Below are 14,078 nucleotides of genomic sequence, written 5' to 3'. Positions count from 1 at the left end.
AAATAGCGAAAACAGTAATAAAATTCAGGTTGAATTGGATTAAATGATGATTTATGAACTCATTAACTATTCCAGGGCTTCGCTTTAAGCTCTAAGCTTATACATTACACAGCTGTTATAAATTTAAACACTTTAAACACGTTGTAGTGGTGTGTCTCTGTGGTTTGCAGTTCTCTGTGGTAAAATATTTAACTTCACATCGCCTGTGAAGTAGTTTAGGCATCAACAAAGTTAAAATTGCCTGTTTCACAACCAGATTGCTTCCCAATTCTGCAGATATTTCTGCCTCTAACACTCTGTGTCCTTAGCACAGCTGTGAGTTCAGAATGCAGGTGTGTACACTTAAAGAAACTCATTTTTTGTTCTCACACTAAGCTTGTCTCGTTAATGTATGCAAATAAAAAAGGTGTAATTTCACATCCTGTGCAGCCTTAACACCTGCTGCTTCTGTCAAGTTGTCATTTTAATTTTAGGATATGTACTATTCCATTTGACCTGAGAGGTAAAATTATGAGTTGCTTGTATACTGAAGAGTTTTTAAAAAAGTTTCACTGTTAGTGTGGATTTCTATGTTGCGGACGGCTGTACCTGACAGTCTAAACTCAGGGACATCGCGCTACAAGTTAAGGGGGCGTGGCCTGAATCTTACCGTCTCGCCATTTTCCTCCTGTTGTTGTTAGCTTGCTAGCAAACTAAGCTAGCTACCTCCAGCATCATCCGCGGGAAAAAAGAACGCACGTCAAGATTAAAAACTCACAGCTGGGTTAGTGTTGCTAAGTTAGAGTTACTTCTTTCCCGTCATCATGGACGAGGAATATTACAGCGGTGGAGGAGACTGGGAGGGCACGGACAGTACCATGGTGAGAAGTCGACTTGTTGCTGTTAGCTCGGCAGCGTTAGCTTAGCTGCAGCTCCAGCAGCTGCTGCTATTTGTTGTGACAACTGTAAATTCACATTCAGCCAACGCAGAGGCAATGTGCAGAGACAGTTGTGTCCACACAGCTGTACTGTACAGATGCGCCGCATGGTTTGAACTCACAGCAGCTTAGTGGCTTGGTTAGCCGGCTACAGGCTAACTCACAGCTGGTCGACATAGGAACTGTTGCTCTGCACACTTATAATTTTTTTTCTATCTCTTTTTTTGCTGTTCAACCTACAATTGTAGCAGCCTGTGGGTAAACACTGGGGCTCTGCAATAGAAGCCCAGTGATTTCATGATACATCTGCAGTACAAAGTTGTTTTTACTGCATGTCCACACACTGTTTTGTCAAAGAGTTTATAAAGACAGTTATATTCCGGGAAATGTCACATTCATCTGAAACACCACACATTTATTATGCCATGGAACTAAAAATAGAGCTTTTAGTTGTGGAGCTGCAGAGATTTGTCGATTAACCGATTGACGATAAGTTAATCAATAGGTCTTTGATCTTTTTTAAAGCAACAATGCCAAACATTTCTAGCTTTTCCAGATTTTCTGATTTACTCTGTTTTATAGCATTGTAAACTGAACATCTTTGCTCTTTGCTCAGACAAAACAGGACATTTGGAGACATCATAGTATTCTTTATTCTTAATCAATAATGGAAATAATGGTTAGTTGCAGCCTAGTTTTAGTGTGTTTTAAATCTGATTATGCTTAGTCAGTCGTACAAATGGAGCATAAAATAAATTTGCCACATTGGACAGTCTGATGATGATATGAAAATATTGTTCATGGCACTTTTCAGTCCTCCTCAGCTATCTCAATGCTGTCACCACCTTTTTTTGTACTGTATTTACTGTAAAACAGAGAAAGAGAAAAGAAGAGCCATTACTGAATCATAAACTGCTGTTTTTTTTCAGGAGGATGGTTATGTTGAAGGAGAAAATGATGGAAAAATCCAGGAGGATTGTCTGCAGAAATTCTCCAGCAGGGACTACATCATGGAGCCTGCGATTTTCAACACCCTCAAAACGTAATCATCTGGCTTCTCATACAAACATAATATGCACCCTCCCTCTATTCTGTTCAACACACACACAAAACATTTCCAGATGAGGACAAGGCTGCAAAATTAATAATAGGATTTTGACCAATAGATCGTAAAGATCTGCTGAGAATTGGATGATGATGGATGAAACAATATTTTTTTCACAGGTATTTCCAAGCGGGTGGCTCTCCAGAACACGTTATCCAGCTTCTGTCTGAAAACTACTCTGCCGTGGCTCAGACCGTTAACCTGTTGGCTGAGTGGCTCATCCAGATGGGTAGGTGACAAATTACAAGATTCACAAGATTCTTTAACACGTTGAAGCATATGGTGTTTTTGGGGCTTTGAGTCGTCACTGCTATGCCAAAAATAAAAAAAGACCTTCCGCTGCTTTTATTGATGATCTGTTATTTCTCTGTAATTTCTTTATTTTGACTGCAGGTGTAGAGCCTGCTCAGGTCCAAGAGAGAGTAGAAAATCACCTCAAGAGTCTCCTCATAAAGCACTTTGACCCCCAGAAGGCAGATTCCATTTTCACTGTTGAGGGAGAGGTGAGCATCTTGTGCTAAAGACATATTCGTCAGGGTTACAAATAACTGAAGTTGTTATGGACCCGATTTATTGATTTATTTTTGTGAAATCACCTGCAATTTGAAGAGGGGAAGTTATGTGGACGTGAAACTAATCCAGTCTGCCGTGTTTTTAGACTCCTGCCTGGCTCGAGCAGATGATAGCACACACTACATGGAGGGATCTCTTCTATAAGCTGGCAGAGGCTCACCCCGACTGCCTGATGCTCAACTTCACTGTAAAGGTATATTTACACAAAAAGAAGCAGTTTTTGTTGCTAGTTCTATCTTTTCAAATGTAAGGATTTCATCATTTCGTAGTGTTTGAATTCATTAGTTTGTTTTTTGTTTATATTCTGTAGCCTAAACATAGTGAACAAATTATGGATAGGCGAACTGACAATAATAGAAAAGATCAACAGTTGCAGCCAATAGACAGCTAGACATGAAACAGACATGCTTTAGAGCTTGGAGAGCAGTTGTTAGCTTTGCAGTAGTTCATTTAGTCACATGTCCTGTGTGTGTGTGTGTGTGTGTGTGTGTGTGTGAAGCTCATTTCAGATGCTGGTTACCAGGGTGAGATCACCAGTGTGTCCACAGCGTGTCAGCAGCTAGAAGTTTTCTCCCGGGTACTGAGAACATCTTTGGCCACGCTGCTGGATGGAGGAGAGGAAAACCTGGAGAAGAACCTGCCAGAATTTGCTGTAAGGCTTAACTTTCACCTACTTTCTGTAAACCATGATTCCACGAAATATAAGATTCATAACCTGTGTTGACCAGTTATTTGTTTTATACACCTGCTGCTGCTTTTCAGTGAGTTGTCTGGTTTGATCTCTTCAAACATCAGATTTACTTTTCCTTTAATATGTGATTAACATCTTTTAAACCCCAATTGTAGCACTAAAATTATCAATTAATCAAGAATTTTGATTATTGATTAATAATTTTAAAGGTATTTTTCTTTGAAAACTGGCAGTCACTCATTCTAGCTTGCCACTTTTCATTGTAAATTAAATATTTTTAAAATGTTACATCATCTCGAGGGTCTTGATTTGCTGCTGCTGTGTTTGAAGATCTCTGCTGAGTTGTTCCCTCCTCTCTCCTGTAGAAGATGGTGTGTCACGGTGAGCACACCTACCTCTTCGCCCAGGCAATGATGTCCATCCTGGCTCAGGAGGAACAGGGCGGCTCAGCTGTTCGTCGGATCGGCCAGGAGGTGCAGAAGTCCGCACACGAGAGGTGCAGTTGTTTCTCTTTCAGCAAAAATGTGTGTATGTAACAAACACCAAAGTTGACAGCTGACATTAATTCTGTGGCTGTGTTCCGTGTCTCAGAGGTCATGATGCCAGCCAGATAACCCTCGCACTCGGAACAGCAGCAGCCTACCCACGAGCCTGCCAGGCACTGGGTGCCATGTTGTCTAAAGGAGCCCTGAATCCTGCAGATATCACAGTTCTGTTCAAGATGTTCAGCAGCATGGACCCGCCTCCTGTGGAGCTGGTGAGGACAGGGCGTCTTTGGTCCTGCTTATATCCACCAAATGCTTGCTAAAGTTCTGATAACTGAAATATTTATCGTTCTCCTCTTTAGATCAGAGTGCCTGCCTTTCTGGACCTGTTCATGCAGTCACTGTTTAAACCTGGATCAAAGATCAACCAAGACCACAAACACAAATACATCCATATCCTGGCCTACGCTGCCAGTGTGGTCGAGACATGGAAAAAGGTACAGAAAACACGGAGACTGAAATCTGCTGATAGAATGACGCTAACGCGATGTTAGCAAAAAATAAAGTTACACACGAGGAGAAGTGTTTTCCGTAGTTGAACTAAAATACTGTGTATTACACACAGTTGTCATCTGCTTTCAATCAGTAGTAAGTTGTTTATTTACTGGCCGAATTTATGTGCTCATTTGTTTACTTTATGCTCCCTGGTTCTACACCTGCGGCTTAAAACTCTCCCTAACATGTGACATCTCTTCAATCCCAGAACAAGCGAGTTAACATCAATAAAGACGAGCTGAAGTCGACATCTAAGGCCATAGAGACTGTTCACAACCTGTGCTGCAATGAGAACAAAGGAGCCACAGAGCTGGTGGCTGAACTCGGCACTTTGTACCAGTGCATCCGGTGAGAGAATAAAATTTCACTGCCACAAAACCTGCAACTCCTCTAATTATAGCTAAGGAACGAGCACCTTTCATTGGAGAAGAAACTGATGGAACCTTTATTTTGATAAAATGATTTTCATTGGCTTTGTGGGTGTTTGTGTTCAGGTTTCCAGTGGTTGCCATGGGGGTTTTAAAGTGGGTGGACTGGACGGTGTCTGAGCCGCGCTACTTTCAGCTCCAGACCGACCACACTCCAGTACATTTAGCTCTGTTAGACGAGGTAAGCGCGTACTCCCATGCGAAAGTTTCATTTTCAGCCTTTAACACAGAAGTCGAATTTAAAGGTAAACTCTTCCTCTGCACAGATCTGTACGTGTCACCAGCTGCTGCACCCGCAGGTCCTCCAGCTGCTCATCAAACTGTTTGAGACGGAGCACTCCCAGCTAGACGTCATGGAGCAGGTGTGTGTTTGTGGACGTTAAATGAATGATTCTCATTTCATAACTCAACAGAAGTCTGTATGTTGCGATTGCTGTCAGTATGTTGGTATTTCCCCCTCAGCTGGAGCTGAAGAAGACTCTGCTGGACCGAATGGTTCATCTGCTGAGTCGTGGCTACGTGCTGCCCGTAGTTGGTTATATTCGAAAGTGTCTGGAGAAACTCAACACGGATATCTCCCTCATCAGATACTTTGTCACTGAGGTAACAGCGACTTCTGATCAAACATGAGAAAGGAACTGACTTCAGGTTTAAAGAGTTTCCTTCATCAAACGAGTTACAGGATGTCTGCAGATCATCACAGTCTCAAACTGTGGTTTATACATTCAGGGCCCTGGAATGGTCGTAAATAAAGTTTAATATAATGTTTTATATAGTGTTTTATGTCATGGAACAGAGCCTTTTTTTTTTTTGTAAAAGAAGTGCCTGAAAAGAGTGAACCCATGATATTTTATTTATTTCAGTACAGCAAAGCCTGAAAGAACCAAGATCTTGTGCACAGGATGTATTTAATAAAATGATCAAATAGTTATCAGGGTAAATATTGGAAACAATTTTTTGTCTTAGTGTTTGTCAGTTGATCATACCGAAAACAGGTCTGTTTTACATAAATAACACCAATCAGAAAATATTCTTAACAGACCCTGGAACAAATTTATTTAACCTTTAATTTTTTTTTAAAGGTGCTGGATGTGATTGCACCTCCCTACACTTCAGACTTTGTTCAGCTCTTTCTGCCCATCCTGGAGAACGACAGCATCGCAGGGACGATCCGCACGGAGGGAGAACATGATCCCGTTGCTGAGTTCATTGGTGAGTGATGTGCTAATATTTTGAGCCAGCACAAACATGCTACTTATTTCAAGTTTACAGTACTCTGTTTAATTTATTCCACCCACAATATCAGAGCTTTGCATGTTCATAAACCTAAGCCGGAAGTGGTTTTTACTCGTGAACACAGGACTGTGAAAATAGAACTTAAAATAACATCTGTTTAAATGTTGTGGTCAAATTTGGAAACTCCCCTTTTCCTGTTTTATTATTTGTTTTTTTTTTTCAGCCCATTGCAAGTCAAACTTCATCATGATTAACTGACCTGGAAAAGGACACTGGAAACATTCTTGTTGGAGACTGTACCAAGAAGATGTAACAGGTACAGATGATCTGTGATCTCGATGATAACCAAATGTTCCCCTTGATGTTGAGGGACGTTGCTTGGAGACCGGACAGACTTTTTAGTTTGACCAAGCAAACAAGGATTAGTTTCTATTGAGGCAACAAAAATGCAAATGTCACTGAGCTGGTAGAATGATGGAAAAGTACGGTAATCAGACAAGAGGAGAAGCTCTGAAGATGCAGCTAAATGTTTTTCTTTTTCACCTGTATATTTGATTTTCTATATTTTATGATGGTTTGAGCTATTTTAAAATAAAAACCAGAATATGTAGTCTTTAGTGCACTTTTTTCACTTTATATTGGAGACATCTTGCAGTCAGATATGATCAGCAAATCCACAAAACTTGGAAAAGCACAGCAGTTAAACTAGTTCCCCATTGTGGATCAGGACTTTAGATTAACATCTACCTTCTCTGGTGTTGGTGAATGTTGACCAAGATCTGTAACTGAAGCAGAATATACAGATCAGCATCACGTGTTTTCTGCAAAGAGCTTTACTGACCTTTGTTACAAGAACTAGTGGTGAGTACACAGTCCAGATTGTATTTGGACAGTTACACATTATTAGTCCTTTAGGCTCTGAGTGTCAGCACATTCAATTTGAAATAAAATAATGATAGATTAAAGTGTCGAGTCTCAGTTTTAAGTTGAGCAGCTCAGTGTGAAGAACAAACAAATGTGTCACTGTCCAAATACTTCTGGCCTTGACTGTAATTTGATGACTTGCATGTGTTTGTTTTGGACACATTTGGTAGATGAACCGTGGATAAGCGGGTTGTGCTGCATCAGTGGCCTGAAAAGTTTCTAAGGAACTGTATAATCATGCCACAACAGGAATCACTCTGTAAAGGAGAAAAAAAGCTTTTCACAACCACATTTCGGCCTTACAGACAGAGGGTAACTTACTCAAAAGACAGATTTTAAGTGTTGTGTTTATTGGCACAGTTTGAAACAAATGTTTGATGTGTAGATTGTTCAGTTTGAAAACAAACAGCAAATTACATGAGTTGTTACTTGACACAAAGTGCATATAAGGCACAGTTAAAGTTAATTTTTTTTTTTTTTTGCACAAATCCTGCATCGGGTTGTAGTGCAAACTCCTCAAATCATTAACAGCAGACGCTGAAAACATTCAGAGTTGGAGCAGTGCAGGACAAATTAAAAACACCGTCTTCTTTGGCTGAGTCAGTTTGAATTTCAAAATTGCTACAGACAACCTGCTGTCTGTCCTATTGATAATGTAAACTTAAATTAGTCATCCTATAATTGCTTTTAAGCATGCAGTGGCTGAATTTCTCTGTAGCACAGTAATTTGTACTGATGCGTTTCACTCCTTTCACTCAACTAAAAAGTTTCAGACTGTAAAAACAGCCCACGGACCTGCATTGATTCAAACAGGTCTAATATCCAGCTGGAAGATGCTGGCCCTGAAATCTGACCCCCTGATTACAAGAGTAAAAAATAAATGCAGATAATATTTCTATAAAGAAAAATCTGAACTTCCCTTTACAAGCATTTACATATTAAAAAAAAAAAAAAGTTTTCCTCTGCCCGAGACAGGAAGACATCGTGAGAGTGTGCAATGGCGACCTCTGACAATGTGGGCGCGGGTGTCCTCTAGAGGTAGGCTTTAGGGACGATTGGGTCTCCGTACATGCAGTCTTCCTCCACTGCCAGGTTGTATGTGCTGCCACTTCCTCCTTTGTAGGCGCTGGTCACAATCCTGAGCCAGCCCTTCTCACCCTGAAGAGAGGGGAGAAATAAATCAGTGTCTATTGTGATAATCGATAAACTGTTGCAATTAGGGATGCACCGATCCACATGTTTTCACTTCCGAAATCCTGTTAACAGTCAATATAAATTAAATTCAAGACAGATACCCATAAAGGGTAACCTTCTTTAAGACTACCCCTCTCCAAATAAACTAGAAATAAAAAGGGCTGCTTGATCTGATCAGCACAAATTAAGTATACTGGCTCTTGTAGCAGCAACAAACCAAGGTTTTTCAAATCTCAAATATCCTGAGGGGCGGAAACTCATTCACTGTTCATTTTCTTCCTGCTGTACCTAGAAGGGAGATAAGTCTGTGAGTAATATATTGTTGGTGTGTGAATTACGTGTATGACTTTCCTGTTATGGTGCCCCGCTTTGGTTTATCGTTTGTTTAAAAGTTAATACCGCGGCCGATGCTAATGCGCTAGCCAGTCAATTGGGGTTCTCCATATTATGTTAGCATCGAGCTAACTCGCGACTGAGCTCGGTACTATGGCTTTGCAAACATTGCAAAAAGTTGGTTAGCCATGGTGCTGCAATGCTCGCCTGCAAATGGAATGGACTTCCTGAACAGAGGCGTAGTAATGAGACACGCCGCCGTTCAGGAAATCCTTTCCACATTTTGCAGCCAGCCAGCAGGAGTTTTGAGGGGCTTCAAGTAACTAATTTTTGTATACAATGAAAATGACTTGAGACACAAATAATAGGCTGCAAGCCCACTAGTAGAAAGCAAACTTTTTAAATTTTACCATAGATCTGACAGCCCTTCCGACTTTCACTGTTTGAAATGATCTGTTTGATGAGGACTTACCCATGGCTCTCCCCAGGAGTTGCGCACAATCCAGTATTCAACGCCGTTCTCCACTCCCCATCCTACCACTGACACGATGTGGTTGATGTAAGGTTCGCTCTGGTATTCAGAGTAGAGACCTCCGTTGTACGCATCCAGCTTCTCTGTGGCCATGATCCCACAGCTGCAGAAAAGAAACAGCACAGATTACATCCTCCTTCCGTGTAAAGGTGAACTGATGACTGCAATCAGCTACACTGGAATGAGGATGTGCATATTACAACAGTGTGCCTCAGAGGGTCTGAGCAGCTAAATGTGGAAGTTACAGTACAGAGGCCCTCCTAATTCAATGGTTTCTAACCCCTGGGCCTGCAGACCAATATGGTATTCACAAACATTTGATTCCAAGATAAAGCGAAAAGGTATATTTTAGAAAACTTGTTTGGTAATTATAGAAAACTTTGTGTGGTCTGACTGCACTGAATCTTTAGCTCTCCATGGAGCCAAGAACAAACTCATTTATTTACTTGATTTGGTTGTGTTCCTACGTTTTTAAGTACGATTTTTTTTTTAATAAGAAAAGGCTTAATGTGTGTTTATAAAATCAAAAATTCAACCTTTATTTTCATAGTGACCAGTTGACTGTTGAGACACAACTCTGTCAGATTCTGGCTCTAAAAAAATGACTGTATAGAAGTAGCTCCCAAAGCTATTTAGAAATAAATACAGTCAATATTCTTTATATATTTTTGATTTTTTTTTCTCCATTGTAACCACATTACAGCCTAAAACACGGGTATATCTGGGGGTGTGTGTTGCGTTTTTCAGATCCTACCAGGTGCCCAATTGCATTTTCTGCCATTGAGCAAGATGGTGGCAAGGCTAACATCGTACTGAAAAATACTCCTATCAGAAACATACAGATTCTTCTCATTCCTTTTTTTTTTTATTTTATTTGTGCTCCTTTGTGGAGCAACATGGTTGTGAAAGACTTTTTACCTTTTGTCCTTATGGAACAAACATCCTGACCTGACCTGAGATCTGTCACAACTGTGTCTACTTTCTAAAGCAAACTGAACACACTTCTACTTTCTCAGACTTAGGACCAGTAACCGCCTGTTTGTGTCTGTCTGCATGTGGGTGGCTGTGATTTATGTCTGTGAGGTGGATGTGAGTAGTAAATAAATGAAGTATAAAAAGCAAGCTGAATGAACTGATGTACTGCTCTAAAAGAAAAGTGAAAAGGAAACCTGATGGGTCCGTTAGCGTAGATCTCTGCCATCATCTTCTCTCTCCCGCTGACAGATCCATAATCTCCCACTTTCCACAGGGTGTAGTTCTTCACAACGTTGCACACTCCAAAGGTGGTGCAGGTGCCACATTCGTTGAAGGGCTTGCACTCTTTAGGAAGGAAAGAAAAACGTGCACGACTCAGACTCAGACAGTGTAAGTGATTGTAATTGTGTATTACTTTACGCAAAGTAAAGGAGTGAAGGCCACTCACTCTGGTCTTTAGCCTGGTAGTTATTGCAGGTCTCATCTGGGATCCCGTGTTCGTTAGCGTACCTCCAAACCCCGGTGTGATCCCCTCCGTGGCAAGTGCCGGCATCACCACAGTCGATCACATGCTGGACAGAGAGGTAGGCAGACGGCCACGCTGCTTTCCGCTTAATGTTGATACGATCTGGTGAGAGGGCAGCCACAGAACTTGAAAACCATGACAACTAGTTCCTCCTGTGCAATGAGGAAGTGGAACTATTGTACCTGTGTTAAAATATGTCATGTGAGCACCTGCTGATCTACACCACCACTAAACCACAATGACTCAGCAAGTCTCTAGTAAGAAATTTATTGTGAGTCATACCTGCCATGGCGCTGGTGCTGCCATGGGCCCAGCAGGAGCCACAGTACTGGGGAATGTGCTGGTTGCGGGTTGTGCTGACATAGTTTGTACCATTGATGTTCCTCCAGTCCCAGGACTTCGGCAGATCAGACATGTTTAAAATCTCATGAGGACGAGGAGCAGTCCTGTGGACAGACAGGTCATTGGATACATCAGTTCTGCAGCAGCAACACATTCAATAATACACAAGACCCATGTAAAAAAAAAAATTAATGATTAAACATTTACGCCATTTATCAAGAAAAAAAAGCCCAATATTCTCAAAGTCCCCAGCTTCTCATATGTGATAATGTGCTGCTTTGATCTCTTTAACATAATTGTAAACTGAATGTCTTTGGGTTTTGGACTGTTCGTGTAAAGATTTTCTTGCAGTAGTTTCATTTCCTTTTTTTTTTTTTTTTTTAAATCTTTAAAAAGTCCAGACACAAGCCTTAAAGCTTTTACTGAAGGGTAAAACCCTCCTCCCTCTCCTCATCAAGACCCTGATGTGCAAACACTCAGAAACACATGCGCAAACAAACCATAGCTACAGTACCACTGAGGACACCTAGGAGTTTACTTTTTTCCAGCATTATTTTCAAGTATATATCTTGGTCATTATCTTTGCAACTATTTTGATAGTTGGTTAATCATTTTTTCAAGCAAAATTACTGAAATAATACCAAATATTCTCTGATTCCAGCCTTTTAAATGAGTGGATTTCCTGCTTTATCACTATTTGTAGTCAAAAATGCAAATCATATCAAATAAACAATAGATTGTAGGTGGCGTTATGAAGAGAAGCTTTTTGTTTCCCTGTAATCTTTTGTTGGCCAGTAAAAACAATAAAATTAGGTGTGTTGAGCAGTCTTTTCAGGGGTTACTAGCTCAAGTACAGGATTTTTTTTTTCAATGCCGTAAACTTCCTCAACATGTGACTGAATAAACCTCGTGATTTATGGAAGGTGATGACAACGACCATAGAAAGAACAACGTGATCTAAGCAGTATTTTAATGCAAACGGCAGAAAAACAAGGAGATTAAAACCGAAAGTCACAGCTTTCTTCCCCCTCGCGCCCCCACGTCCATATTAGCGACACTTACATGCTACATATCGAGGCATATTCTTCACACTAGACAGTAAAATTAACTTGCCTGGCTAATATTAGTATGAAGTGAACCATATTTATCTCAGCCTGGTGTTATAAGACAATTGCCGGCTATTTAAGTTCACGTTACCTAGCTAGTAAAATAAAATACCCGCTTTAATTAGTTTATCTGTAGTTATCTGTGGGTTTTTTTTCGTAATTTCCGACTAACTGGTTTTGAAAAGTACATAAATCTGTTCCACTTACTTCAGTCCAAAGTCGCCTTTGCTCGGTGTGCGGACATAGCAGGGCTGTTTCTGCTTGAAAAACACTCCCGCCGACACACCGGAGAGAACAACCGACAACAGGACGACAACCGCAGCTCTCCGAGCCATATCTAACACCGGGCGGGCAGGCTCCACGAAGCGGCGTATTACAGAAGACGGGAGCGGGAGACTACCTACACTCTGCCGTGGGTCTGTCGGTAAACTCCGTGCCGAAAAGCGGATACTGGAAGACAGTCATGTGACCACGAAAACGCGTCATACGCAGACACACAGTCACATGTCACGGTCACACTGAACAACAAAGACCATGCCAAAGCTAAGGGATAAAAATATACTTAGATTTAAAATATTGGCAAACAAATTACTTTTTGGAGATTTGTGAAATGCACCGATAAACATATAAACCGTGGAGTGTTTTTTCTTTTTTTGTGTACATGAAGATAACAGTGGACCATCACTTACATTTTAGGTGCATTAGGGAGAGATCTCTTAAAGATCAGTGTGAAGAGGAGCAATGACTCCAGTAAACAAATCCTGTATGAGTGTCCACATGGGCACCTGACTGTTGGTCAGGATTGAACAACTGAACAACTTTTACGGGGAATTAATCAGTAGTTCCCCACTAAACATTAGACCTCTGATGGACGTGCAGATCGTGTCTATATTGCGTCCGTCGGTCCATGACCAGTTCTGGACATTTACACGACGTGCAAACTAGGTCCGATATTTGGACGTCTAACCATGACCCCACTTGGACGTCAATATGCAGGTCAACATTTGAACGTCGGACTAGGTAACTTTTTTGGACGTCATGTGGACGTCTAAGACAGGTGCAGGAAACTGACATTATTAATGAATGTAATTTTTTTAATGACAAATATCAACATTGTTGTTATCAACATGATTAATGGATACGATTATAGATTATTTGTGATTAAACATTATTTGTTAGTAATTATTTATTTATTATTTGTTAATGTTTTTATTCAAATATTTATATGGAAATGCAACTTGTTGGAAATTAAGCTTCAGAAAATAATTTCATGGTACATAGGAGCCTTGATTTTATAACTCTTATGATTTCAACCAGTTAACGCCACTCTGATTGGCTGAGGCAGCACGTCGTCATAAGCCAACCAGTAAACGGCACCCTGATTGGCCGAGGCAACACGCCAAGCTTTTGGCGCGTGGAAGCAAGTGGCCGCTCGGCTCTGTTCAGCATACATCAAGTATCACCGTTTTCCTCTAAGTTGAAAGTAAGTTGGTCATGTTTGTTCATTTTATGTTCATTTATGTATTTATAGTGTAAGCTGTTCTAGCTTTGTTGTTTTAAACTACCTAAAACTGCTGTGGCTACAATTGCCATTGCATGTCATCGTACCAGCTAACGTTAGCTAAACATTGGCCATAGTTTAAATGGAATTGGAGTTACTTTTGAAAACGACTGTGCCTAAAAATATTCACGTTAGCTGAAGGATTAACGTGAACAAACATTGTTAAGTCGCTAAGTCACTGCTCACTAACCAGAACTAGGCTGGTAGCTAGTCTAAGCTAAATTCGCTAAGCAAGCGAAAAGAACAAGCTGTGAACTTTATATCTAGCGGCTCCCTCACGGCGGGTATTGCTTTTTACATGCTAGCAAAAATATAGGCAGGTGGTAATGTAGATGTATTAATCCTGTATTGGCAGTGGATGCACAGGCAACATATTTTTGCTTCCAAATATGGGGACTTGGTGTATGTGTGCTGTCTTTAAAGGTTAAAAGTGATATTTAAAGTTCATAAGTTAAAAGTGTTAAAAAGTATAAAAATGTAAAATGTGTATTTTCCTTTGGTTCATGGGAATGGTATCAGAGTGAGTGTTCTGTACTTTTTTTAGTTTTTGGAAACGGCGACAGAGTGAGCGCTCTTTCTGTTAATGATTTAATGT

General features: G+C 40.6%; 2 protein-coding genes across 2 annotated transcripts; one reads left to right on the top strand and one right to left on the bottom strand.

The window, feature by feature from the left end:
• The first annotated feature begins 633 nt into the window (after positions 1–633).
• On the top strand, positions 634–6,600 carry nelfcd (negative elongation factor complex member C/D). Its single transcript, XM_041033782.1, has 15 exons — positions 634–860; positions 1,847–1,959; positions 2,142–2,251; positions 2,416–2,525; positions 2,681–2,788; positions 3,095–3,247; positions 3,652–3,782; positions 3,878–4,043; positions 4,134–4,268; positions 4,535–4,674; positions 4,821–4,935; positions 5,021–5,116; positions 5,217–5,357; positions 5,837–5,966; positions 6,214–6,600. The coding sequence occupies exons 1-15, from the start codon at positions 804–806 to the stop codon at positions 6,246–6,248; spliced, it is 1,740 nt and encodes a 579-aa protein (XP_040889716.1). The 5' UTR covers positions 634–803; the 3' UTR covers positions 6,249–6,600.
• Positions 6,601–7,243: 643 nt separating this feature from the next.
• ctsz (cathepsin Z) lies at positions 7,244–12,370 on the bottom strand. The gene is made up of 6 exons (XM_041033783.1): positions 12,130–12,370; positions 10,757–10,920; positions 10,397–10,576; positions 10,143–10,293; positions 8,914–9,076; positions 7,244–8,072 (listed from the first exon to the last, which is right to left on the bottom strand). The coding sequence occupies exons 1-6, from the start codon at positions 12,255–12,257 to the stop codon at positions 7,947–7,949; spliced, it is 912 nt and encodes a 303-aa protein (XP_040889717.1). The 5' UTR covers positions 12,258–12,370; the 3' UTR covers positions 7,244–7,946.
• Positions 12,371–14,078: the final 1,708 nt, after the last annotated feature.

This window comes from Toxotes jaculatrix, chromosome 3 (assembly GCF_017976425.1).
Source record: "Toxotes jaculatrix isolate fToxJac2 chromosome 3, fToxJac2.pri, whole genome shotgun sequence".
In the NCBI taxonomy this organism is placed as follows: Eukaryota; Metazoa; Chordata; class Actinopteri; family Toxotidae; genus Toxotes; species Toxotes jaculatrix.
This window is presented reverse-complemented; position numbering and strand designations above follow the sequence as displayed.